Source organism: Pyrgilauda ruficollis, unplaced genomic scaffold (assembly GCF_017590135.1).
Source record: "Pyrgilauda ruficollis isolate IOZ18807 unplaced genomic scaffold, ASM1759013v1 scaffold55, whole genome shotgun sequence".
Lineage (NCBI taxonomy): Eukaryota > Metazoa > Chordata > Aves > Passeriformes > Passeridae > Pyrgilauda > Pyrgilauda ruficollis.
In genome coordinates this window covers 4,397,224-4,424,501 of record NW_024527155.1, presented here as the reverse complement: position 1 = coordinate 4,424,501, position 27,278 = coordinate 4,397,224, and the positions used below count along the sequence as shown (strand labels likewise).

Below are 27,278 nucleotides of genomic sequence, written 5' to 3'. Positions count from 1 at the left end.
GCCGCGCCGCTCCGCGCCCGCCCCGTGACGCGCCGCAGCGGCGCCGCCGCCGGAAGCGGGCGCGCGGCCGCTTCCTGTGTTTATGTAGGGCCGGGCCGGCGGCTCCGGGACCAGCGGGGCAGCGACACCGGCAGCGAGGGGCGCCCGCCATGGCGGTGTCCGAGAGCCAGCTCAAGAAGATGCTCACCAAGGTACGGACAAGGCCCGGCCCGCGGGCGGGCGGCAGCGGGGCCCAGCGCCGGGAGGCTCCGGGGAGTTGTGTCGGGAAGGGAGGAACGGCGCAGCGAGCCTGAAATGGTCGTGCCCAGCTGCGGGGCTGGGCTGGGACAGTGCCAGGCACCGGCGGGGCACACGGCGCTTGTGCTCCCCGGTTACAGGAGGGGGAAGGCCAGCTCAGCATCGCTGACCGGGCTGCGGTGGGCTTGGTTATCGCCCCTGTGTAAGGAAACGGGAACATCTCATGGAAGGCAAATCATTAACGACTGAATCATGCAGAGCCACGCGTGCCACTCCTCACTGAAAACTGGGCTTTGTCCAGCGGCTTGCAATGAAAACCCCTAAAGCTGGCGCTTAGGGGGAGTTACGCGTTTCTTGGAGGGATTTTGGAATTTTTTTGGCAGCATTTAATCATACGTGTGGCGTTTTGAACTGAAGTGCAGTAGTTGAGAATCTAATCAAAACCAAAGGCACATTCACCTGCATGGAGTCATAAGCAGATTTTTTTAATCAGCTTGAAAATGAGTGTTGAATACCTGGTCAGTGTCAGCAAATGAGATCATGTGTGTATGTGTATACACCTGTCTTTGCTAAGTTAATTACTGCAATGCCATAGAAGAAATACAATTTAAGGTATTCCATTGTCCTTGTTCCCCCACACTTGTTCAATTTATACTCCTGTCTGGCTTTCTGTATGTGATGGAAAATGAAGATGCTATTTCATTCCATTTATTTTTCAAAAATAGTTACACTTTCTGTTCTAGAGAGGGAAGTTTAGTGATATTTCATATATTGAATAGTTCAGTGTGAGGTAACAAAAGCTTGATCCTAGTTTGGGGGAGCCTAAGCTTAATTTAACTTCAGGTATTTACCTGCTGTCAGATCTTGAAAAGCTTCATCTTTCTGTGATCTGTTTCCTGGTATGTAAAATGAGGGGAATGCATTTGTAATCTGAGAATGGAGGAGGAAAAAGGAGTCTAGAAATTAAGAATTCAAATAAATCAGTTTTAGTTATCTTTGTAGAAATCACTAGGATCTTATATTTTCTGAAGAGATGTTGACATTTATTGGAAAACAATCTAAGTACAGAAATTAACAGCTGAAATTAACATTTAATTTTGCTTGTGGCAGTAGCTGGAATCATACAACTGTCTCTCTACTAAGTAATCATCACTCAGTGTAAAAACAGTTTGTAAGAATGTTATCTTTCTGTGTTTTAATAGGGATATGAAAATGCTTGCTTAATGTTCAGGGGTTGTGCCTTTTTGAAAGCACGCCTGATAACCAAATTTGTGGTTCATCAGCCCTATCATGTACCAGATTCACAGAGTGCCTGCTGAGCAGGCAGGCATTGTTTTATCAGTTCTTGGCTCAGGTAACCTGAGATTCTTGTGCCAAAAGTGGAAGTAAAGCCTGACTCTGCTTACCTCTTTAGTGTAGGGGTGATGAGGCACTGGCACAGGTTGCCTGGAGAAGCTGTGGGTGCCCCATCCCTGGCAGTGTCCAGGGCCAGGCTGGATGGGGCTCTGAGCAGCCTGGCTTAGTGGAAGGTTCCCTGCCTTGGCTTGGGAACAAGATGATCTTTGAGGTTGCTTCTGACCCAAACCATTCTATGCTCCTTGTGATTTTGTGGAGCTTCTGTTAGCAGAATCCTGTTCTCTTTTTAGTAGTGATTATGCCAGTCTTGTTCAGGCTCTATCCTGGACCATAAGGTTTGTTCCTATGAGAAGGCTCTGCCTTTTAAAAGTAGCTGGTGAGCAGCTGTCATTTCTCCTGTCGTGACACCTGCAGTGGCGTGGGTATGTGCTGCCAGTCTCTGGCTGGTGTACATGAAAATTCTTCCATGTCCAGGCAGTGCCTGTTCCTGCTTCTCCAGGTGCTGGGGAGTGAGGGAGGAATGTATTCAAATATTAACAAAGTTGTCTCTCTTTCAAGCCCTGCTGCAACTCCCAGTCCTGCACCAATTTTACAAAGGAGGCTGAGATGCTTTGCTGCAGCCCTCCCACCAAAACAGCATCCAGGGGCTGATTGACCTCTGCTGGTGCTTCCCTGTGTACACAGGATTCCCTGCTGGAGGGGTTGCCTTCATCCCACAGACCAGCGCTTTGCAGACAGTCCATGTGGCTGTTTTGTCCTTGGTCATTTGAAGAAGAGCAGTCACAGCATCACCCGAGGTGCTGGTGCTTCCTCTAGGCTGAGGTGGCATGGTGGGTTCATCTCTGCTCAGTAAATCGAGTTGTCACGCCCGGGAGGAGCATCCTTGTCAGTCTCTGGAGGTGACAGGAAGAAGAGTTAATTTCTGAGCTTCACAACTCACGAGTGTTTGTCAGGGCCAAGGTGACCTTTAGCTGTGGCACCACAGTTTGCTCTTGGATAATGTCTGAATTAATTTGTTTAGATGTTGTTAACATTTGCTTGCTTTGGATGTCAGACATTTCATTGTGCTGGGCCCTTTGTCTTCCTGCCATAGTTCAATGAAAGGTTGCTGGCTGGGTTCCTTAAGACAACTGATTGCAATTTTGTAAAATTGTATTAGAATGAAAAAAATGTCAAGGGACCGTTGCTGACTTTTCTTTTTAATAGTAATTATCAGGAGAAATGACAACAAGGCTAAAGGGCTGCACTGTGTAGTGAACCAACTCTCTGTTGCCCAGGAGCCTCTTTGCTGTCTGTGGGTTATGACTCTGAGACTGGTGAATTCTGTAGTGGTGTATCTGTGGTTGACAGGGCATCTGTGCTGTTACTCCCTGCTCCTGATGAAAGGAGTAAAACCAGTATTATTGCTGGTAATGTTATGCCTTGATATGTCTACTTTCTAGCGGGCAAAATACACATAAATGCTAATCAATGATTGATAAATATGGTGTTGCTTTGCAAAGTGCCATGATATAGACATGTGTGGTTCATATCCTAGGTAGCTGTTCATCAGGAATGTTCAAAACATCACCATATTCATTTGGAGATTACTTTTATTTTTTTTGAAGGTTCCCTTATATTTCTGAGGTACACTTGGTTGTGGTAGACCATGAAAGAAAATGCAGTAGCTCTTTGCCAAATCAATTGATGCTTACACCCTTGTTAAGACTTAACATCTTGTTAAAGTTCAATTAATTATATAGGCAGTAGTCATTTAAGTAATATGGATAAATACATTATTATTCCAAACTGAGAGTGGGGAAGAATGTCCATGTATACTTGTAAACTCTCATAAATGCTGTCAGGTAAAATAAAAAAATGGAATTAAATTATACAAAAAATTTAACTTCTGAAATAATTTCTTTCTCTTTTGTTTTTCAGTATAAGTACAGAGACCTAACCATACAGGAGACAACCAGTGTTATTACTCAGTACAAGGACCTCAAACCTGTCATGGATTCATATGGTTAGTCTGTGCATGAGAACATTTTTGTTGGTGAATTGTTGATGTGTTAGATGTCTTTGGTATTTTTTGTGGGGGGAAAAAAGAAGATTAACACCAGAAAACATAATTTGAGTTTCTCTTTTTTGTCTCTGACATCAACACTTCTTTAGAAGCCCAGACTCAGTAATATAGTAAGGTTACTTTAGAAAATAACTATCTAATGTGCCAAGAAGTGTCACGTTTTTCACAGCTTAACTTTTAGTTAATCACTCACTGATGTCATCAGTTGGTGTCCTGAGATTGCTGCTATCTTACAAATTCAGCTTTGCTGCCATATAAAGACATTTTTAAAATTCTGTGTAGGAAGAACTGTAAATCAATGAAGAAATGCTTCATTTAAAATCATTGTGGTAGTCCTTAAGAGTATGAAGAAAACAGAGTCAAGTATACATAAAATTGTCATGAGAGTTTTGTAATGTAAATTATCAGTAATAATCACTGTTTGTTAGCTGATTTAAAGTATCTAGGTTAATTTAAGTGTGTTAAAGGAAGATCATATCTAGGGTTTCACAGTATACAGTGAGCCAGTGTAGGTGCTGAGGTCAGCCTTCTTAGAGAAGGCTTATGGTCACCCTTTTTTGTTACATGTGGGATTTCCTTTGTGATCTAATACATCATCAAAAATTGTACCAGCTTTTGCGTTTTAAGTTGTGTATCTGGATTGAGAAATATTAAGAAGGGACACAGACAGGTAAAAGATGAATTAGTTTTAACTTGAGTAGCTGCAAGCCAGCAGCTGTCACAGAAATAAAAATTCATGCAGTGACTGGAGAAACAAAGCAGGAGTAAAAGGACTGTGGCTGGAATAGCTGCACAAGTTTGCATAAGATGGTGATCACAATTCCGGATATCCTTGAGCTGTAGCCATTTGTGTTCCCTAATGCTCTTTAAGCTGCCTGGAAGAGGCTAAGCACAGAATCACTTACAGATAATTGATATTATTTGTAGCAGTAACATCAGCTGCAAGAAAGTGATTACATGTGAGAAAGGGATTTGTAGAGAATTCTTGTGTACTTCACTGTACGCAACAAACAATGAACAAAGCTACCAAAAAAGTTTTTTCCATTCAAGAGAGAAGGGGAAATGTGGGAAATGGATTTGCAGAGAATTCTCAAAGCCTGACAGAAGGCTCACATAGTGTGCATCTGTATGCAAACTTTGAGATGAGAACTGCTGACTTAGAAATGCCATGGAACTAGAAACTAGTTTCAAAGGATGGCCTTGCAAATAAGACTAGATACTTTAGAGAAATAGAACTATGAGAGATACATTGTAGTAGCACCCACAAGGCGTAATTTTAGAGGATTGGCTTTAAGATATTTACAGCATGGTGTAGCAAAAGCTGATAGGCCAAGAAATGGTTATAATGTATTGTAATTAGAAAATAGTTAGCTTCTAATTGTGATGGTGTAAATTATAACATCTGTATTGTCTCACCCTTCACATGAGACTAAAAATGGAATAAGTTTTTTTAAATGCCTCTCAGTTGCCCCATCTCTAAGTCAGAGAAGAGCATAATCCAACAATTACTTTGCTGATGAGACAGTTTTGCAGTTCATATTAATAATGAAATACATACCCCCGTTGACATCCCAGCATGTTCTACCTGCCTTGTCAGAACATCAGCACCACTATAACTGTGCACAGTAACCTACATTTGAATTATGGACTTCAAATGGCTAGAAGCTTTCAGTAGGAATTAAGAAGATAAAAGCTTCCTCAACAGAAGCTGATTCATTCGGCCAAGAATAATGTATTGGATTAGAAGCATGAGGAAACTGAATACAACAACTCAGTAAATTTAGGTCAGAGTTCTTGTGCAGTTTGTGATTAATATTTGTCAGAGTCAAGCACTTTTTCTTCCTCTTCAGTGTTACTCTTTGGTTAAATTGCCTTTACTGATTTTGTAATAAATGTCTGTGAACAAGGAGTTTTCAGTATTCTTGCTAAGCTGTTGTTTTGAAGAAAGCATAAGGAATTCTTTTATAAACCTCAGATGACAGTTGGTTTTTTAAATCAAGTTTGAGTTCAGATTATCTTTGCAGCAATTTGCATTACTTGCAGTTTGCAAGGTTCCATCATTTCACTTGGTCACTGAATGAGGAAACAGTTTTATTTGTAGAGAAGGTAGTTTGACAATGATTAGTCATTCATTTCTCAGAAATGTGTTATTCATAACTGTGGACAGTCATCTGATAATCCATAAATGTGCAAGAGTTGAACCTTTCAGGCTGAGTTTATATGTGTGTAACTTGCGAAAACTTACGCCAATAAATAGATGAGGAATAACCTGAACCGAGATTAATGTAACCAATATATTTGTTTTAAAAATATTGTTTGTTCTCTTTCAGTTTTTAATGATGGCTCATCCAGGGAGTTGATGAGCCTCAGTGGAACCATTCCTGTGCCTTACAGAGGTATGCATGTGTTATAATTATCATAATCCCCATTATTTTCCCAAATTGCATGAAAAATTTGGATTTGTCCTGATCCAGCTTCACTTCTTCAGTGATCACTCTTCTCTTGAAATCCTTTACTTGTCCAAAGTAAGATATTTTAAAGAAATTGCTCTCATTTTTGCTGCAGGATAACATTTGAATGCTGAGCATTGCTTCTTCAGTCATATACGGCTTTGTAACATCTTTTTTCTTTCAGCATGGCACATTTTTTCAGGCTTGTCCGTTGAATGAGGGTTGCAAACCATTTATTGCTGCAGCTAATGATAATTTGAGACTTATAATGTTGCATTATAAAACAAATGAGAATGTGTATTAGTGGTGAGTGATGATTGCAAATCAAAGTTAAATTGTTCAGAAATATGTTGAGTTTGTGGCATTAGTGTTACCTATTCATTGAATGTTATTAGTAGATTTTGGCTCCAGCTTCTAACTTTGTACAGTTGAGTTTACTGGGTTTAGAAGTTTTTTATGAAACTGAATACAGGAGGGCAGTTGAAGAATTGAAATAACTTCTAAAATCTTTCAAAATATCTTTTCTAGGTAACACATATAATATCCCAATTTGCTTGTGGCTGCTGGACACCTACCCTTTCAACCCCCCAATTTGTTTTGTTAAACCCACTAGCTCTATGACAATAAAAACTGGGAAGCATGTTGATGCAAATGGAAAGATATACCTTCCCTACCTGCATGAGTGGAAATATGTAAGTATAGGGAACTTGAAGTTCTCAAACTGTTCATTGTGCATTCCTTGAGAAAGTTGTATCGTTTTTAATAAAAATCATAATCTTTCTTAGAGATCTTAAAACCATTTTGAAAATAAAATGAACTGTTTGTTTTTTGGAATGTCTTAAAGTTCAGGATGTTGCATTTTGTGTTCTGGTTATTTAATGTAATTAATTGTATATTCAGTTATAATTGTCTGAATAAACAGTGCAGCAAAAGGTGTCCTCTCCCCTGGCAAGATTTGTGAGATAAGAATATTTACGGAAAGGAAATTATAAATTTAATTAAAACATCTCTGTGGCTAAAATGGACTTTTACAAGCTCTTGGGCTTCTTTATGCTTATATTCCTGGAGCCTCATATATATGGATATATTTGCTTTATCAGTAAATAGAGGCATTGAACAGTGCAGGCCTCGTAGCAGTTCTGGTCAAAACATAGACTTGTAAAGAAGCTAAACTGTGTTGACAAGATTAGAAAAATGATACAAGATGCATGGTTCTGTAAAAATTGATTACCAGGAATGCATTTGCTAAGGCTGGGTGGTAGTTTAGTGCTTGCATAGTAATGGTGGAAAAAGACTGCCCAGGTCAGGTGTTGCACAAAGCAAGAGGATCATCTAAGTTACAGCTGATACAGAATTCTTTCAGTTTGAGAGGTTGGTAAAAATAAGTAAGTGGATTATAGAGCTAAGTAAACTCTGAACTGGGGTATTTAATCTGGTGCTGCATTCATGATGCTTGTACTTATTTTGGCAAAATGAAATCATGCCTATATTAAGCAGTTATAAACAGAGAGGCCTGGTTTAACTGTATTTAAAGGAGGTTTGTGCCACTCCTTAGTGGGTTAGGATATTTTTTTCTGTTGAGACATTCTGAATCAGAGCAAAAGCTGTGATGTATAAAGTTGAAATGTCTTAAAAACTTGAGGATCTGTATATTTTTCATGTTGGGGGGTGGATTTAATTTTATTATAATTCATCATTGGACATTTATACCCAGTCATTTATTGTCTTGCAATTGATATGGAACCATGTATTACTCTGGGTGTGTTTTGCTATATGGTTTTGAGTACAGGCTGACTGGGTTTGGTATGTGTGAAAGAATCCAGAAAGGAAGTTAATTATGCACATACATATACACACGAGAGATACACATTTTAAGAACATTTAAACCCGCAAATAAAAGGAATGCTTTTGAGAGCTGATGGAATGGCATCCTATTGTTGCTACAGTCAGTTAAACTCTGCTAGCAAAATGAACAACTTGTGATTTACTTTCCTTCCCAGCCCCAGTCAGACTTGTTGGAGCTGATCCAGGTCATGATTGTTGTGTTTGGAGAGGAACCTCCAGTGTTTTCTCGGCCTACTGCTTCCTCCAGCTACCCTCCTTACCAGGCAACAGGCCCACCAACCAGTAAGTGCTCATCACTGCTGATTTCTGCAAACAGTCATGTCAGCATTTCAAAGGGAAAGTTGCCCTGCACAGTTTGCCCACAAATAATGCATTTTACTTTTTATATTGCTGACTAAAGAATTCACCTGGGCTGTGAATTTACTTCACTTTACCTTGTTGGACTCAATGATCTTAACGGTCTTTTCCGACTAAAAAGGTTCTGTGAGTGTAAGAATTCATGTGAGCCTTTGGGTTTTAGAGGGGAAAAATCAAATTTGTATTATAACACACAGCAAAACCCAGACAAAACCAGAACACACTCAAGCACCCTCGAAACAACCAGTGTCCTGTCAACATTCCAAGACAGACTTACAAAGTGATTATTCAAATAGCTTTGTATCTCAGGTTTTTTTCATTCTAATAATACAAGCCCATCTTTTAAGTATCCTGCAACCATTGATTTCATAAGCACAAGCATGCCTACAGCTTGTTTCATATGCTCACACTCCTGCTTGTGTGGTTGGTTTTTCTTTTTTTTTTTCAGATTGCTGGTTCAATATTAAAAAAACCCTGCTGTGTGGTTGTTTTATTCTTTGTTCTCTGTTAAGTTGGTGTTCTGACTCCATATCCATTCTTATTTTCTTGCAAAAATCCTCAAGACTTTTAAAATTATTTATTTATTTAAATTTCTGGATTCATCTTATTTTAAAGGTGGGGATAGGTAGGTGGGAGAAAAAGAAGTGGGAAACAAAATCTAAATTCTCCCAGGAGAAGACTCTGTATTAGGTGGGAAAAAGCCAAAAAACAGTAGCATAGACCTAGAGTCAAAGGCTGGGACAGTGGGGAAGGGGGAGCAGTTCAGCTGGGGATTGTTTATTTAGTAAGGTTATAACAGTTATAACAGTAAATTGATAACATTAATTTAATGGTACAGTAGCTGTATTTGGGGTTATTTATTTTTGCCAGATTTTTAAGGCTGTGTCCATTTTCTATTGAAATATGGCTTTTACTTGATCACAGTGTTACATTTGAAAAGGTGAAGTGCTGTTCATTGCCATTTCCAGCAGAACCCGTTTTTAGCAGGGTGTTAGGCTCTGAACCTGTGAGAAAATGAGTAGCAAACATAAAAGGGACCATTAGGAATAATTGACTAAAGGCAGGTGTTTGGGGCTTTTCAGCTTGTCTGTGGCTACCCTGCTTGTGAGAGCACCAGAGGACTGGATTGTCCTGATTTTCCAGGAACAGTGGGGGTCAGTATAAGTCTAGTTTTAGCAGGGGCTGTGACTTGTGCCTTAAGGACAAACCTGCAGTGAACCACATTTGATTGCTGTTGTAGTCACTCAAAGCTGAAGTGCTTTGAATTACTATTTTCAATTGAATTGAACTGATGTAGTATGAATTAGTTCATAGCTGAACTAATTCTAGGGTTTTAAAATGTTTCAGGGTATAGAAATTATTAATAGCTACTTAGTTTTACTCGTGTAATCAGACTTTCCTTATTTTACAGCCATTTAGGGTTTGGGTTTCTTCACGTTATTGTTTACGTTGGTACATTGTACATTGATACATCTGGACATTGTTTAAGAATAATTAAAGTCCTTTGACAAAAATTTTAATCATTTGAAAGCATTGAAGAGTGTAAATAGCTTCATTCTTAATAGCTCTAAAAAAAAAAAAAAAGTTACTTGATTAAGTATTGATAAAATTGCTAGAAATGTGGGAAAAGTATGTCCAAAACATAATTTTGTCAGCTTTTCAAGAAAAATCTTAAACTTGCTAAGACTATTTAGACATTTTTATTTTTAAACTATTTAAAAATTTTAAATACAACTTTGAAATAGCAGAAATTACTAAATAAGGACATGATTGGATCATTGAACAGCTAATCAACTACTCTGAAGGTACTTAAATTACACACTCGTTATTTAGTGAATAGACATCATTGGCTAGAAAGGTTAAATTCTTTTTTCAGCTATTACATAAAAAATGGAGACAGCTCTTCAGGTGGGTCATCTTTAATACCATGTTTTGGGGTTTTTTTCCTGAGTACCCTAGCTGCAGATGCTTTTTTTTTTTTTTTTTTTTTTTTTCCTTAGTACATGTATTTGTTGTGCATTTTTAAATCAATACCTATTTTAATCCATACAGTAATTAGTTTAAAGTAATGATTAAGAAAAAAAAATCAATATAACAAGTGATTAAAAAAGGGTTATTTTTATATATGAGGAAGAACTTCTTTATATTGAGGGTTTTAATTTCTGAAATGTAAAAATACACAAAATTCTTGATTTATTTAGCTTCCTATGTGCCAGGAATTCCAGGTGGAATATCTCCCTATCCAACATCAAGCACTCCAAACCCAAGGTAAGAGCCCCTTTAAACTATCATCATTTTCCTGATAGAGAATTTCACTGAATAGTGTCTAATAATAATTGTATTTTCCTGTGGTGTATTTGTTGTATAATTATTCATGTTAGCATGGTTTGTTAAAAGTGAAGGCTGAATTCTTGTCAGTAGCCAAAATTGGAGGAAAGTCTAGCTTGCTTAGTTGCTTCAAATAAAACATATATGGGTGTGATAAATAGATTTTGAAATTACCTAACTACCAGCTGTTATCTTGCTTCACTCATATATTTTTATATATTTATATTTTACATGACATAGAAAGAAATGTACCCTAAAAGTCAAGATTTTATTGGCATCTCAAAAATTGAACAAAACTTTGCTGGATTAATACAAGCCTTGACTCCAGTGTAAATGTGGATTTAACGTAATCTAAGGGAATTTGAAGAACACAAAGTTGCTTCAAAAGCTTTTTATTAATATTAACCAGGATTTTTCTATATAATAATTAGGAATAAAGCATTTCCAGAAGACTTGCAGATCTGTGTTAGTAAATAGTGAGATGTTGACTACTGCCTCCTAGTGTGTATTTCTATTTTTTACATCATAACTAATTGGGCTTTTTTATTAATATCCTTATGTCTTGGCTTTGTGTTAGGAGCATATGAAATTTTGGTGTAATATGGAGCATTTTTATTTTAAAAATATATTTAAAATGTAAAAACCTCTGAGGATTGGGAATGGGGAAGTGTTATGTTTTAAGGGGAGAAAAGTTAGGATTTTTAAAAGTTCTTTCAGCATGTTTTTTCCTCCTAAATATGTTTGTTTAAAGTACTCTTAATGTTTGTACAGAAGTAATAGAATAACTGTTTTTAAAATATATCATTTATTAATTAATAGGAAGGTTTTAAGATCTATTAAATTTGCAGTTAGCTGAAGAGAGACAGAACATGCTTATTTTATATTTTGCAGGGGGTTTGGGGCCACTTTGTTTAATTATTACTGTAGTTAATACTCTGCTGCATGCAGGTGTTTCTCAGTCTAGTACTGACTAATTTGTGTCCTTGTTTTAGTTGGCAGCAAAGGTATTTTAGAAAGGTGCTGTAGTCTGTCACATGTCAGCTCATAATTGCTTCAGTGAGCAAATGAATACTTCTGCTTTCTTTATCCATCAGAGCAGGACTGAGAATTTCTGGGGAATAGGTTTCATCTTGCAACCATATTTTGCATCACATTTTTAGGTTTACATAAAGCAGTTAATCAGTCATCTTTTTAACTGTTCTCATAGTAAAAATTATTAATTTGAAATTGTTGGTTGGGAGTTTGTAGCCAGGATAATTTTTTTTTTTTTTGATACCTGTGTGATTTCATATAGCAAAACAAAGAGGTTCAGGAGAATTTGTTATTCAAATGTTGACCAGGCAATAACTAGATAGGGTTTTAGATAACATGGTACCTTAATACCAGAAATACCAGTTGTGAAAGATGTTAATGTGAACAGAAAAAATGCCTGCAATTTTAACATTTTTATTATGTAAATGAATGTTTAACACGGTGGCAATAAAGATACTCTAGGTGGATGATATTTTACTAATAGTTGCATAACATTAGCGTATTTTTCTTTGTCAAAGCAGCTTCCCAAACTATCCTTACCCAGGTGGTGTTCCCTTTCCAGCAACCACTGGTGTGCAGTACTACCCTTCTCAGCCTCCTGTCACCACTGTTGGTGAGTACCTTGGAAAGGGTTTCTCTGAAGTAAAGCTTCACTCTATAGCTGATACGTAAAGAAATAAAATGGAAAAAAGATCATAATGCTCTTACTCTGAACTTCCAAAGCATTGATCTTTAATTAAAATTTATTCAAAGGAAGAAAAGTACATTTTATTCAGGAATTCAGTGAATTCCTGGGTTTATGCAATGCATTGTGTGTGTTTTGTGAATATTTTAAAGAGCACTGCATGTAACAACATGGGATTTTCCTCGCCCTTTAATTGTAGGTGACTTTTGATTGTCTGCATTGCTCTGTTCTGGTTTAGAAAAATACCTTTGTCATCATTTAAACATCTAATGGACTCTATTTATACTTTCTTTCCTCCCAAAATAGTAACTTTCTAAAGTAGCAGTTTGGAATGAGCTTCATTTTTAGTGAGTTTCTTCTCTGGCCTCTTCCCTGTTGCTTCTTACTGATCTCTACTTGTCACTTCCTCCTTTGTTCCCTTCAGCATCAGCATTTGGGGTGTTGACCTGTGTCTTTTCCCAGTCTGCTGCTCTGTGGCCCTTGCTTTCCACCCTTTCCCTCGCTTTCAGTGTATGTGTAGAAGACTGGGAACCAGTGATAGATGTCACCTAGTTAAGTGGGGAGCTGATGCAGTACCTTTCCAGCTGGCTGATACTCCTTTTGGCACAATTATATGGTGAGGGTGTAGATTCTGTTGTGACCTTGTTCATTAGCAATCCATTGTAGACTCTTGAGCCCCGTAATTTAGAAATGCATCCGTAGGTTCTTCATCTAATGTGTGAACTCAGTTATTTATGGAATGGCCTGGGTTAGAGTCATAGAATGTCTTTTCTTTCCAGAACTGTGTGTATTTTGTGATTTTTCTTCACATACATGGGGACAAGGCAAGGGAAGAGAGATGCTTCTACTTTACTCTTACTAAAATATCTGAGGAGTTCTGTTGCTACAGAATTTGAAAGCAGCAGTAAGTTGTATGTTGTATTTTTCTTGTGCCTGATCCTGTCCTTTGTGTTCAAGTTCTTTCAGTCTTTTCCATTAAGAAAGTATTTTCTGAAAGCTCCTGGTGGCTTCAGTGATCCCCTCCACTCAGAGGTGATGTGAGTCTGCCATGCACAGTGCAAGGAAGCTGCTGTCCCACTCAAGTACCTCAAACAGTGCTTGGTGTTGTGGAGAATTGTGTCCTGGAGAAGTAATGGTCTCCACTGGCTCTTGTGTAGGGAGCTGATAACCTTTCTAGGCAAACTTGGCTTTCTGGAGTGTCTTTCTCAAACAAATCCAGTTTTGCCTTTATGTAGCAGAGTGTGAACTTAAAATAGAAATATATTCTATTTAGTTTTTTCCCTCCTTTTCAACCCCACTGAAGATGAATAGAGGTGCAGTATCTGGCAAAGATGGAAGAATCTTCCAGTCCTAAGTTAGATCATCTGTGATACCATGTTGTAGTGGCAGGTTTCATAGTGACAATTTAACATTACACTGACTGGTTTGCTGCAGCTAGGTAAAAGCCCTACACCTGGTTTACATGACTTATCTCTTGTGCCAGATGAAATGCAAACACATCTCTTTGATCATCCACTACACTTAAAATATGAGGTTTGTTGTGTTTGTTTTGTTGGGTGTTTTTTACAGTCCAGTATTGTTTTTTCTTTTGAACTGAAAATGTTTCTTTTCTGTACAGTTTGTTTGTTTGGCTGTGGTTTATTGTGATAGTTTATTTAGGAACACATCAGTTGTTAGAACTTCAGGGTTTTGTGTGGGTGGTGGTGTTTCCTATAGTGAACATAGTTCAAACCTAGTTTGAATTGAATGAAAATGTTCATGCAAAGTAGCTCAAGTTTTTCACAATCACTGGTTTTTCAAATAGTCCTTTAGGCTTTTTCTTTCTGTTCAGGCATCTGCCATTAATTACTTTTCTGGTGCAGTTACTGGTTTGATGATTCTGTAAGGTCACTTCTGAAACTAGACTCTGCCTAGTAAAGGTTAAAGGTTTCAGAGTTCTGTTGATTGAATGACCATGTGCCATGAAATCTTCTCCAAGCTGGGCTAATTATGGAAGTGACAGAAGATGCTATGGGTACATGCTCTGTAAGAAGATACATTGATTGAGCTGTATTAAAATTATGCTTTTTATGTTCAAAGACCTCTTCCATATCTGGTGGCATTTCTGTGTGAACTTTCGTTTTGTTAGATGTATTGTGATTTTATATTTTTTTCCTCTGTCCTACTTTACTGTTGAAGTGAGCCTTGCATAAAAACTCCCAGAGTGAGGGATGTCAGGGGAAAAGAAAGTAAATGTAGGTTTTACTGGTTCTGGCTGATTCCGACTTTGTGTTAGAGTATAATTCATTATGTAAAGTAAACAGTAACTAAAATCATGCTAATGCTGTTTTTTGAAGGGAAATCAGACCTTTTTGATTGGGAGCAATTGTGTGCCTTAATCAGGAAGTCCTATACAGAGAATAAACTCTATCCTAGATAGTTTCACTGACTTGGTTTGAGATTTACTTCTCAGTGTAGAAAGTGCTCTTGTTCTTCTGTCCTTTTCATAAGAAGCAGCAATGATGGATTGCTGGGTTTGTGTATTATATGGTGCTATTTGACAACTTCTGTTGCTGGCTCTAAAAGTTAATCAGATTTTGCAAATTATCTTGTTGACTAGCAATAGGGTGAAATTTTTAAGCCAGAACTGTAAATCAGATAAAACATTGGGACATGCATATTTTCTCAAGGCTGTCTTTGCACCAGTTGTTTAATAATTCAATCTCTTTATTTTCTTTTTTTTGTAATTTGCTTATTTTTTTAAAAAAGGACATATATTCTGGTGCAACTTAGATGTATGCAAAGTGCTCACATTAGTAATGATCAAAATTTATGTTTTCTGTATTTTAGAAGGCTTTGGTGTATTAGTAAGCATGATGTGCTTCTTTCCTGTAGTCCCTGTCATTCATTTGCATAGCTTTATTTTTTCCACCCTTGTGGCTTGGTGTAGGTTTTGTGGACAGGAACAGAGTAAAAAACATAGGGAAGAGATACAATTTTATGCAGTCTTATTTGATAGCAGAACTAAAAAAAAGTATTCAATTGTACAAGAATCACGTGAGCAGTGGTGAGTATTTTTTTTTCATTTTGTTGTTTTTTGAAATCTAGGGCACTGGAAAGTGTGATGTGCATAATGCTGTAACAGCTTCAGGGTTTTGATAGCTGTGTCTCTGGATAAAAAGATACTCTGGTAAAAATTCTTCTTGCTTATTTTCTTTGCAGTTATAGAGCTTCAAATCCGTCTGCTTTTCATTCATAGCAGTTGTAAAGTTTAGGCACAAAAGCTGCTGTAATTCTTGCTGTGTTGTTACAATCCAGTGTTGTTGAAATTTCACTGATCTAGAAGGTGTGAGGCACAAGCCTGGGGAAACTGACCCTCCGGTTATTCCCACAGAATAATTGAAGTGGTTTGTGATAAATATCACCAGTAGCCACTTCACATTTGCTAGAGCCCTCTGGGTTTCATGATCTGGAGAAATATTGCACTTCTTGTGACAGACACAAAGTAGTTGTTGCCTTTCTATTTAAAAGTGTGTTAGTGACAGACTCTTGAAATTATCCTTGAAAGGCTGATTTTCAAAAGCTTATTCAGGTCTCCTGCCCCTTCTGCTCACTTGCCCATAGGGATGTACTGTTCTTGAGCCTGGAGGAAGTGATCCTTGAATATTCACCTGCTCTCTTGGACCCCTCTTCCCTCTGTGGTAAATTCCCATGGAATTCTTCCAAGAAGGTCTGTGAAGAGGCCAGTTAGCTCTCATGAAGCCCAGGGTTGCAATCTTATTCATTGCCCTGCTTTCTACTTGTGGGATGCAGAACTCCATGATCTCATGGGCAGCGTAGCCAAGGCTGCCTCAACCTTCACATCTCCAACCAGACGTTCCTTGTTAGTTCTACAAGGTCCAGCAGCACATCCTTCCTCATTGGCTGCATCTGTATCAGAAAGTTATTGTCAGTGCTTTCCAGGAGTCTCCTGGATTGTGTGTTCCTGGCTGTGTTGTCCCTCCAGCAGGTGTCAGGGTGGTTCCCCATGAGAACCTGGGCTGCATGCCCTTCTGGGGAGTATCCCCACTCGAGCTGCATGGGTGGTGTCTATAACTCTCCCTTTGTCTTTCCTAGTTTAAAACTTTCCTTACCAGGCTAGGCAATTAAAAAAAAAAAAAAAACCCAAACAAAAAAAACCCAAACCAACAAACTCCAAACTAATACCTGTAGTAGGTAAATGCATTGTCTCAAGCCAACTTTTACATTAATTGTGGTTGAATACATCCTGCCTGTAACTCTTGTTCTTGGACTACTAACATTTATGGACTTCAGAGGAAATGGCCACCTCATTTTTAAAATGAAAAAGGAGTGTGGATATGGGAATAGTGAAGTGGATGAATGGATGCATACTCTTAAATTTACTTGTGTCCATCCTAGTGGATGTCATCTCACTGTGGTCTCTTTGCTGCTTCTGGAAATTATTATGGAGAGCGGCTTATTTTAGTGTCTCACACTGCTGAAGTACATAGAGCAGCTTGGCCACTTGCTATTCCAGCTGGCTTTGTAGTGCAGCCCAGCATTAATCTGAAGCTTATGAAACGTGCCTCTGCAGGACCCAGCAGAGATGGCACCATCAGCGAGGACACCATCCGCGCTTCCCTCATCTCGGCCGTCAGTGACAAGCTGAGGTGGCGGATGAAGGAGGAGATGGATCGCGCACAGGCCGAGCTCAACGCCTTGAAACGCACAGAGGAGGACCTGAAGAAGGGGCACCAGAAACTGGAAGAGATGGTGACTCGCCTGGATCAGGAAGTGGTAAGCTGAGAGGAGCCTCTGCTCCCCACCTGAGTATTCCTAGCAGTGAACAGAAGCTTGGAATTAATTAATCATTAAGCATGATAGAAATAATAAATCTTCCAGCGCATTGTGCTTTCTCTCTTTTGCAGCTCCCAGCTTGTGCTCAGACTGAAGCAAGTCAGAAATAGCAGTGACCATGAGATGCAGTGTCCTGCATGTGTCTTACAAATGTCATTGCTCAGTAGTAGAGGAACAGTGTTATATTCCCCCATTCTTCCTGTGAAAGATGTTAGTGGTGTGAGATTATTTCATATTTGCATCTGTTTCTTGATAATGATGTGCAACAGCAGTACTGGAGAACATTTCAGTGTCTTAGTGTAGAAAACACTGATTTTGGTCACAGCCTCCTTGTATAACTTCTCCTTTCCCAGTAGTCTCTCCTACTCACAGTATGCTCAGAAATTCCTGCAGTTTTTCATTAAGGCATCTTCTGCTTAGTCCGTCTGCTCCTTGCACTGCTGCTCAGGAGTAAGATTTTGGGATTGATGAACAGTTTCTGAAACAAGCTCAGTGTTCAGATGTGGTTTAAAAAATTATTAGAAGTTATTAATTGGACTTGAGAACTGGGGAGTACTGCATTCTGAAGAAAATAATTACTTTGGCTTTCCTTTTGCTGTCTTTAGCTAGTTTAAATGGTTATTTTTCCTAATGTGGCAACTCAGAAATATTTGCAATGTTGGCATGCCTTCTCTACAGTTATAAATGGGTAATGGATTATCTGAAGCAGATGTTACTTCTTTAAAAGAATCTGAAATCTACAGATTGGTAGCTCTTTCTTCTGTAAAAATCATAGTAAAGATAAGCAAAGAAGTACAGAATGAACTGGTATGTCTAAAAATCTTTCATCTAGGCAATTGTATCACAAGAAGATAAACAAACATCTTAATTGTTTTTAGGCTGAAGTTGACAAGAACATTGAACTTCTCAAAAAGAAGGATGAGGAGCTCAGTTCTGCCTTAGAGAAAATGGAAAGTCAGTCAGAAAATAATGACATAGATGAAGTTATAATTCCTACAGCACCGCTTTACAAGCAGATCCTGAACTTATATGCAGAGGAAAATGCAATTGAAGACACCATCTTCTACCTTGGGGAAGCACTGAGACGTGGAGTGATAGATTTAGATGTCTTTTTAAAGGTAGGTTTCTTGGGATATTTTTAACATGTGCATTTTAAATGTGTTTACTTTGGACTCTTTGGTTTGGCTTACTCATGTTCATGATCTCTTCACAGAAGAGGATCCTGTAGAAACAGGAATATTTATACATTCAAGCATAAGTTTTAGAAAGTGATGTCAGAATTTAAAGACCAATTTTGAAAGCATTATAGATACAAAGTCAAAGTCATGTTGTTTTCTTCTTGTGTAGCCCTTGCTAGTTGTGTTTATCTGCTGTTAGAAGAACCATTCTCTGCCCCATGGGAAGTGCATTAGTCTGATTTCACCTTATGGAGTTTCTATTACTACTTTGATAAGAATATGTGTGGAGTTAATAATTAATTATTAATACTATAAATCAATGACTTAGTTAATAATTAAAAATAGAAACAAATAGACTGTAGTGATTGCATTTGGTAGCCACCTGCCAGTCATTTTAAACCAAGAAAATGCCATTTAGTAGAATAATGAATTTAGTGTTTCCAAAAAACTGACATCCCATTTGGGTCACAGAGTACATTTGTATGGCATTATTCAGTTTTTACCAGACCTTTATGATAGCCAGCTGTTGTTTTTGTTTCTGCAGCATGTACGTCTCCTGTCTCGCAAGCAGTTCCAGCTGAGGGCATTGATGCAGAAAGCAAGGAAGACTGCTGGACTCAGTGATCTCTACTGAATTCCCAGACTAGTTGGGAAATTAGGTTTCCTTGTGAAGCAGCCATTCTCTTGATCTTTCTCTTAATCAGTAGGTGCCCAGAGTAAGTTATTACATCATCCAAGTGTAAGATATTTTGAATCAATAATATATTTTCTTTTTGGTAAAAACTAGCTTTTATTAATGCACTTTCTATCTCCTGTAATCTTTGTGCTGGTGGACTTAACGCTGAATAAAACTCGTTGCATATTTTCTTCCTCTACAGAACTGTGTATGACATGCCTTCTTTTCAAATATGCAGTGTCAGCTTAACCATGCTTTCACTTTACTTGTGAGATATGGAAGATGTTGTGCCACACTGGAGGAAATCACATTTATTATGACCAGCGAAAACTGAAAACTCAAAAGGTTCTTGGTCTCAGCACCATAACCAGCATAGCTTAAGGCTGAGCCTTTGCCTTAAGGCTTTTCATGTTCCTGCTGGCTCTGAAGAGGTTCAAGTTCATTTTAAAAAACTGGGTGAGACTTGCATAAATATAGAACTGCCTGAAGCCTCCAGCACAGCTGTACACATAACATGATTACACAGGTGATGTTTGAGTTAGTGTGACTTGAAGAATAGAATTGATTTGGGTGGGTGGAAGTAGGAAGTAGTGACAAAGCCCTATGAAGAAAAACAAGGAGACAGAAGTAACAGTTTGTGGTTTATTTGGTGTTGTAGTTGGTACTACAGTTGGACAGTCACTGTCTTGTTGCACATAGAAACCTTAACATTTTTTAAACATGCTCTGGAGACAGAACTTACAACTAGACTGATACAGTACACAAAAATAAGGTTCTCTAAGAAAAAAATACCCACAAAAATTCCAAAGCAGTGTTAGGAAAATACACTTGGACCTATCAACAGTGAAATATTTAAGCGATTCAGCTGGCAGAGAAGGTTGGTCAATTGGCTTGACAATCCTTTAACTTCAAGAAATGTCTTTGGTTTCATATTGTGTAGCAATTACTCCTTATTCCTTGAACCAACATGAAACAAGATGAGGAAAAGGCAAAGGGTTTTTTTAGGCAGTGCTGCTTTGAATGCTGGATTTGTCATACCACTTCACTGAACAAGACTGACTAGGTAATCTAGCTCTGGCTAAGAACAGGGGTGTCTGTGAACAGGGAAAACCCTAGATTAGTTTCCTAATGCTGTCTTCAGGAAACTCCATTGTTCAGATTTGAGCTTTTTGTGTGTCCTAGTTGAGATAATACATTGAAAGATTTGACTTAGTTGGAGAGTGCAACGTAAGACAAACCACTAAACCCGTTAAACTGCTAAGACCCAAAAACTGCTTGGGCAGGTTTAAAACTGTAGTTCCTTCTGGATTGCCCACAGTGTGTCTGCACTCTTCCTTAATTTGTCCTCTTCCTCAGGTTTTAGGATCATCTTTACTACATCAGTGATGCCATTACTGCCCAGTACACAAGGAACACTTAGGAAGACGTCTTCTTTTATTCCATGCAAGCCCTGAAAGGTACAGAAGGATTGTTAGGCTGGAATTTATGTATCTCTGTATATTTCATAGACTATCCTATCAGGAAACCAAATTTAATTGAAATTAAACTAAAAAGCAATTGCTGTTTTTCAGAATTCCAGACATACTTAATTCTCAGTAGGACAAACATTAGGGAAAAGAGGCTGCTCACCTTAACAATGGTAGAGATGGGGTGCACTCTCCTCAAATTCTTCATAATACTTTCAGCTAGGTCTCCCACAGAAAGGCCAATAGCCCAGGACGTGTACCCCTTCAGTTTGATCACCTCATAGGCACTGCAGAGACACAGACACTCATTAAAGAACAAGTGCCATCAACTGAACTGCTTTGAGTTTGTCAGAAAGGCTTTTGGAGGTCTCTGGATCAATCTGGAGGCATCAGAAGCTTGACTGATTTTCTGGCAGGACCAAAATGAATTCAGCAGTGAATAATTGTATTTGCATTTTACACTAATCCCCCCACAATTATACTGGAAGCCTAGAAGTTTAAGCTCTTCCCTAATTTTAAGTTTACTAATCATGAAAACTTAACTACATTACTCGTTAAAATATTTTTTCGTGTTCCATTATGTTTGCATCCTAACATTTGGGGCTACTGAGGTACTCTAGATCTGGGTACTGCAGAACAGAGATTTTTCAGCTCTTCATGATTTGTTCTTGTGTAGCCAAGCCAGTATTTACCTGTCCACGACCTGCTTATGGACGTCCTTCCAGTGTTCCTTGTCTGCGTCAGTTCCCAAGTCTGGATGAAGAGCCTTCAGAGAGACGCCAGCAACATTCACTCCACTCCAGACAGGCACTGAGAGTTGCACACAGGTTAATTATCTCACAATTATCTGTCCTTCTCCAAGTAATAGTTAACATGAGATCTAACTGGATTAATCTGCAACACATCACTTACGATTTACTTATGATCTTAAATATAGTATGACCTATAAGGCCAGCCTAAATTGCAGCCTGAGAACCTAGGAGCACATCAACATTTATACATGGTGTCAAAAGGTTTGAATACACCTTTGTTAATGTGAAATACCTGGGCAACATGAACTAAAATGACAGTAATTTTGCAAAGTTTTCCCAAGTAAGAATTTATTCCAGGGGCATTCTGGTGGGTGTCAGGAAGCAGACAGCACTGCTCTGGTGCTGGTTGGAAAAGTACAGGTTAAATAAGGAAAAAGTGCTTTCTCCTGTCCTCCAGACTTGCCTCTGCAATTCCTATATACAGTGATTGAGAGATGCCAGGAATGGCAGCTGAGTGGCTGCCAGTAGGTCTAGTGCAGATCTTTGAGAGGCCCTTGCAAGAACTTTATCCTCCTGCTGCTTCACTTTGGGTTTTTTTGGGAGTTACGTGAACAATCTAGCCTAGAAATGTTTAGCCAGCTCAGGTTACAGTAATGACCTTTTCCAAGCACAGTCATTCAGGTCAAATATAGATCATCTAGGGTTACTCTGTGCAGCAAATTACTTAAATCAGAACTTGCATTTTTAAGGTGCTGCGGTGCAAAGGTTTTGCCGTAATGTTTTGCTGTAGCTTTTCTAGGGGTGCCTGGCAGACAAAGCATCAGGGAGTGCTGTGTAACAGCCAGCCTGATTTCTCCCTTACCACTGGAGTCTCCGTGCTCTCCCACGATCCATCCGTGGCAGCTCAGCGGGTGGATGCCCAGCCTTTCTCCCATGAGGTGCCGGAAACGGGCAGAGTCCAGATTGCAGCCGCTCCCAATAACACGGTTTTTGGGGAAGCCACTGATCTTCCAGGCCACATAGGTCAAAATATCCACTGTAAGGAGAACAGGGGCATAACAAATGCCACTCATGAGCAGACTGATAATGAAGATGGTACCTTGCATTTATCTGTAAGCATTTTACCTGCGTGCTAGTTGCATGGAACAGAGAATAAAGCAGTGCCCGTGGCCAGACACTGCAGTGGGCTAACATAATGACTGTTTTATAGAACATAATGACTATTTTGAACGGTCTCTCAGCTTTGCCTTTATGCTATGCATGCAATAATCAGTGACCCTAGTGTGCTCAAGATCATTCAGTCTGAAAACCTCAGAGTATTTCTCAGAAGACCAAACTGCAGAGCCTGGAAAGGGAAGATGACATTTTTTGCTATACAGATAGGCAAGATGACATTTTTTGCTATACAGATACCGTAGAATGGTTTGGGTTGAAGGGAACTTTAAGGATCATTTCATTCCAACCCGCTGCTATGGACAGAGACGCCTTCCACTAGACCAGGTTGCTCAAAGCTCCATCCAACATGGCCATGACCATTTCCAGGAATGGGGCATCCAGAACTTCCCTGGGCCACCTGCTGCAGTGTCTCACTACCTTTAAAATAATTTCTTCCTTATAACTAACCTTGATCTACTTCTTTCAGTTAAAGCAGTTGTTCCATGTCCTATCACAACATGATGCCCTTGTAAAAAATCCACCTCTCTTTTAGACCCCTTTAGGTACTGGAAAGTTCTCCAGGGTCTCCCTGGAGCCTTCTCTTCCCCAGCACAAGTATGTTCTAAAAGCTTGTGCACTAATGCCACGTTACTGAAGAAAGACTATTCTCTAAGCCAAATCCTCTTATGGCAACACAAGACAAACCTGGGTTTGAGACAATAAGCAGCTTGCAGTCAGGACTGTATTTAACGACGTTGGGAATGATGAATTTGAAGATATTCACGTTGCGCTGGACCAAGTTAAGACGGCTCTCTCCTTCTTGCTGCCGGGCACCAGCAGTGACAATGACCAGCTTGGAGTGTGCAGTCACACTGTAATCTGCAGACAAAAAGGCTGTGTCAAACATGACCTCTACCACACGTGGTTCAGAACAGGAGTTCTCACTTCCTTTCTGTACTGGGATCTCAAATTCTCGAGTTGGGAGGGTGTAGCAATTTCCTGGTAATTCCTAGTTATCCTAGACTTTGCCTCTTTAGAAAATAGAATTTCATTTCAAGATAAGTGGCTCTTGCCACGACATTGTAACAACATTAAGGCGTGTTTCTATTGTAACACCCAGCTGCAGGCAATGATACTCCTTGCTTCTCAGCCACAAATGGGACTAGGGATAGCTGCTGGGATAGCATTCAGGGTAAGTGCTGTGTAGAAGAGGAAAAAGGCTCTGCCCTCATAACCTACTACCTGTAGGAGCTGCAATTAAGGTATGAGCTGGTTAAGCCTTTGCCCTACTCAAGGCTGCCACTAAAACTTATCAGAATTAAGCAGTAATGAGTTCAGGGGTTAATTGGCCGTGAAATAAAGTTCTCTAAGGTGCACAAGTGCTTAAGAAATCCATCTTTCTGTACTGAGTAGTGAACCCTGGAAGAAAATATCTAGCTGGACTGGCCAGAAGAAGGTATATTTTAAAATGTCAGCTGAGTACTATATCCATGAGCGCTCCCCTCCAACAATTAGGGCGACAGGCTAAGTGCTAGACTTGGCTGTCCAGTGTGAGACCTGAAGTGGCTACCTCCATTTAGAAATAATGAGCACATGAGAGCCAGCTACTTGCCTTTGCCAGAGACAATCTTTGGAGTTTTAAGGAAGAGGCTGCCATGCTGGAGATCCAGCATCTCTCCTCTGAGCTTGTCCTCCACGACATCAACAAGGGCGAGTTCATCAGCCAAGTCCTACAAGACACCAAGAGCAATGGTGAGTTTGCTGCCTCTTTCAGCAAAGATCCTGTTTTCAAACTGTGAAGTTGCAATTATTTTAAAAGCTACTTAAAACAATTTTGCTCATCTCTAACACTTGAGCTCTTCCCAAAGTCCTTCAGTTAGTCCCCTGGGATATCCACTTCATTGAGTTCTCTTTATACTTTTCATAACCACATTCTGCATGAAATAGTAGTACAATTAAGCAGGACAATAACAAAGAATAATTTAATAGTGATTCATATGCAACCTATATGACAGTCAAGAAAAGCAAGCCTGATGTTAACCACAGCATTTTCAGTATAACTGAAGGCAGAAGACAAGTCATGCAGAGTGTCATGGACCCATTTTTTCCAGACCATACTGCAAAGAATTATTCCATTTGATTGCTCAAGACAAAATAAATCCTCAGTTCACACTCTTTGTGAAGAAGTGAAGTGTTAAGAGAATTCCTACTTAGAAGGGAGTCTGCAAGTCCCACAAAGGTAAATGCAGCTGTTAAAATCATACATAAAGGACATTCTGCCTGATCTTGAGGCAAATTTCATTTACAAGAGCTGCAGCTATTTTTTCTCTGTCAATAGCTTGAAGACTGTTGCTTCATGTCAGGCCCCAAAAAAGGATTGTATAACCCAAAGTTCATCTAATAAGGGTGACTAATTTTTTTTTTGCCACTCTTTTAGGTCTCAGGTTCTTCTGCTGCTTCCTCCCAAGCCTGACACTCACCTTCATGAGGATGCTGATGGCACAGGCCATTCCCACTGCACCCACGCCAACCACGCTGATCTTATTTTCGGCATGGCTCTCCTGTTTGTGGACAGTGTGGATGAGCTGATCCTTGAGAGACATGGTGCAGTGCTGAAAAGGAAAGAAAACAGATCATTTCTCCAGGCTTTGGAGCTTTTATTGACACCAGAATAATTGTATCCAGCAAGACAGAGTTTATTCCGGGATGATAAGAAAATGGATACAAAACACATGAATAAAATGTCTGGCAATACTGTCTGTATGCCAAAAAATGATTGCAAAACTGAATTACTGGTGACAATCCTCTGTTCAAGCTCACCCTAGCTTTGCTTCAAATACAGCCTGAGAGCCATTGATTTTATTACATAGCTGGTGGCACTCCAGCAGCAGCAGTAGAATGTTCTAAATGACCATCCATATTACACTTGGGTACAGGAAGCCATTTTAGTACTTCTAAGCACAGTCTGGCAGGCTCTGTTCTCTCACCCTGAAAAACTGGTATTCTGTGCCCTGAAGCCTTTCCAGAGCTCAAGCTGTGCAACACTTAGGCAAACCCTTTTTTAGCACAGCATGAGCCTCCACGTCAACTTCATGAATTTGTTTTGAAGTGAAACTGCAGAGTTTTGAATTAAGATGGCTGGAGTCTGGTGTTACTGCCTCTCCCACCCTCGCATTTTAGCTGCAGAGCATCCTGGTTAGTTGGGTTCTGAGAGCCAAGGGGGTGCCGAAATGGCAAAACGATGACAAAGGATTGTGCATTCATCGCCATCTCCTCGTGGAAGCCACCACCACGCTTTCCCAGGAAATGGTGCTGCACTGGGAGCTGCACTGGCAGCAGCCTGAAGAGCCCAGGGCAGGAGCAGCTGCACAGACGGATGCAAGTACAGACACCTCATGACTCTGAACAGGCAGCGACTCGTTCAGAGCATGAGAAGCCAAGCAGAGCAGCAGGTAAGGACTGCAAATTTCGGGGCTGAGGGGAGGGCCAGGAAGCCAGCAAGGCCCATATTTAGGAAAAATCAACCAAGCTACGTCAGTCTTGCTGTGCAGAAGCCTCCTGAAGCGCGGCCATGCACTGCACTCTCCACGTGCCAAGTCCTCCCTCTGCACTATAAGCACTTCAAGGCTGATCAGAGCCACCCACTCAAGCACGTCTGTTACACTTAATTTTTTTTTCCTTTTAAGAGTGCCATACCCCTCAAAGAAACAAGTTAGGGGAGTGGTAGGTGGTCCACCGATGCTGTATTTGAAACGCAGCCCTAAGCCCATCCTCAAGTCTCTTTGCAGGATCACTCCCTGGGGCCGCACGCACCGATTACGGGAAGGAAGTTAATCCACGGAGGCTCAAGGGCATGGAGAGAGGGGACGATGGGGGGGTTGTGAGTGGAAATCACGCCGGCTGGACCCGAGCCCAGGGCTGCGCAGATTCCACCACGGCCGGGGGGACTCAGCGGAGCAGGAGCGGACTTTGTCCATTTGTCGCCGCCCGCTCCACCGCGTGCCCCCGGAGGTTTGCGGGACCAGCACCGCCTGCGGGACCAGCACCGCCTGCAATCCCCCTTCTCACATCCCCCTGTTCCTGCAGCCCCGGTTCCCGCAGCCATCCCGCCCGCCGCGGCGATCGCACCTACCGAGCGTCCTCAGGCTGTAACGGCGGGCGGGGGAGGTGGCGGCCGCGGCCTTAAATAGGGCCCGGGCGGCTGACGTGCGGCGGGCGGGCTGCGGCCGTGGGGACGTGCCCGCCGACACGTCGGGGTGGAGAGACGGAGAGGGAGGAGGGGGAAGGAGCGGCGGGAAGGAGACGGAGCGGAGGGAGGCGAGCGCAGGGAGCTGGGGCGGGGCTGAGGAGCTGAGCTATGCGTGGCCTCAGGGCTCGTGTGAGGGCCCTCGTCCGGAGAGATCTCTCCGCTGTTAGCCGCGATGAGTGAAATCTGACACTCCGGCTCTGCAGGGTTTGTGGGAATTCAAGGCATTCCTGCCTTTGTTTCCCGCCCGGGCAGCCCTCAGCCCCGGCCTCCTCTGGGCTTTATGGCGATGGTTCCGGATGGGGCCTCTTCTCGGGTGGCTGAAAACCAGCTTCTAATTTCCATCCAAATCAATAGATGTTTGTGGGTTTTTGTTTACCTCCCCTTTCCCTGTAGTTACGTATCCAATTCCCACTCATTTGTTGTGTTAGGTTATATAAACCAAACCTTTTGAGCCCTGCACAGTCATACAAGCGGATCCTTGGTCATTGGGATGTGTGTTCTGTGGCACTTTCTCAATTTAAATGCTTTTTAAATGCTTATTTTCCTGAAAGGGGCTGCTGCATGGAGTGTCTGCACAGCGATGCCTCAAACACAAGACTAATGTTTTCCTG

The 27,278-nt window shown here is 40.4% G+C and overlaps 2 protein-coding genes across 3 annotated transcripts; one reads left to right on the top strand and one right to left on the bottom strand.

Moving 5' to 3' along the window:
* The first annotated feature begins 5 nt into the window (after nucleotides 1-5).
* On the top strand, nucleotides 6-19,235 carry TSG101 (tumor susceptibility 101). Of its 2 annotated transcripts, none has more exons than XM_041481090.1 (10): nucleotides 6-191; nucleotides 3,514-3,598; nucleotides 5,989-6,054; nucleotides 6,637-6,800; nucleotides 8,109-8,235; nucleotides 10,512-10,578; nucleotides 12,189-12,283; nucleotides 16,929-17,131; nucleotides 18,070-18,309; nucleotides 18,914-19,235. In XM_041481090.1, exons 1-10 carry the CDS (start codon nucleotides 150-152, stop codon nucleotides 19,001-19,003), a joined length of 1,179 nt encoding a protein of 392 aa, XP_041337024.1. In that variant the 5' UTR covers nucleotides 6-149; the 3' UTR covers nucleotides 19,004-19,235. The 2 variants fall into 2 exon arrangements, with proteins under 2 accessions (XP_041337024.1, XP_041337025.1); XM_041481091.1 differs by having other exon boundaries at nucleotides 11-191; nucleotides 12,192-12,283.
* A 438-nt stretch (nucleotides 19,236-19,673) lies between these two features.
* On the bottom strand, nucleotides 19,674-26,695 carry LOC121360916 (L-lactate dehydrogenase A chain). Its single transcript, XM_041481094.1, has 8 exons — nucleotides 26,551-26,695; nucleotides 24,899-25,030; nucleotides 24,031-24,148; nucleotides 23,124-23,297; nucleotides 22,126-22,299; nucleotides 21,204-21,321; nucleotides 20,675-20,798; nucleotides 19,674-20,495 (listed from the first exon to the last, which is right to left on the bottom strand). Exons 2-8 carry the CDS (start codon nucleotides 25,019-25,021, stop codon nucleotides 20,331-20,333), a joined length of 996 nt encoding a protein of 331 aa, XP_041337028.1. The 5' UTR covers nucleotides 25,022-25,030; nucleotides 26,551-26,695; the 3' UTR covers nucleotides 19,674-20,330.
* Between the last annotated feature and the right edge of the window lie 583 nt (nucleotides 26,696-27,278).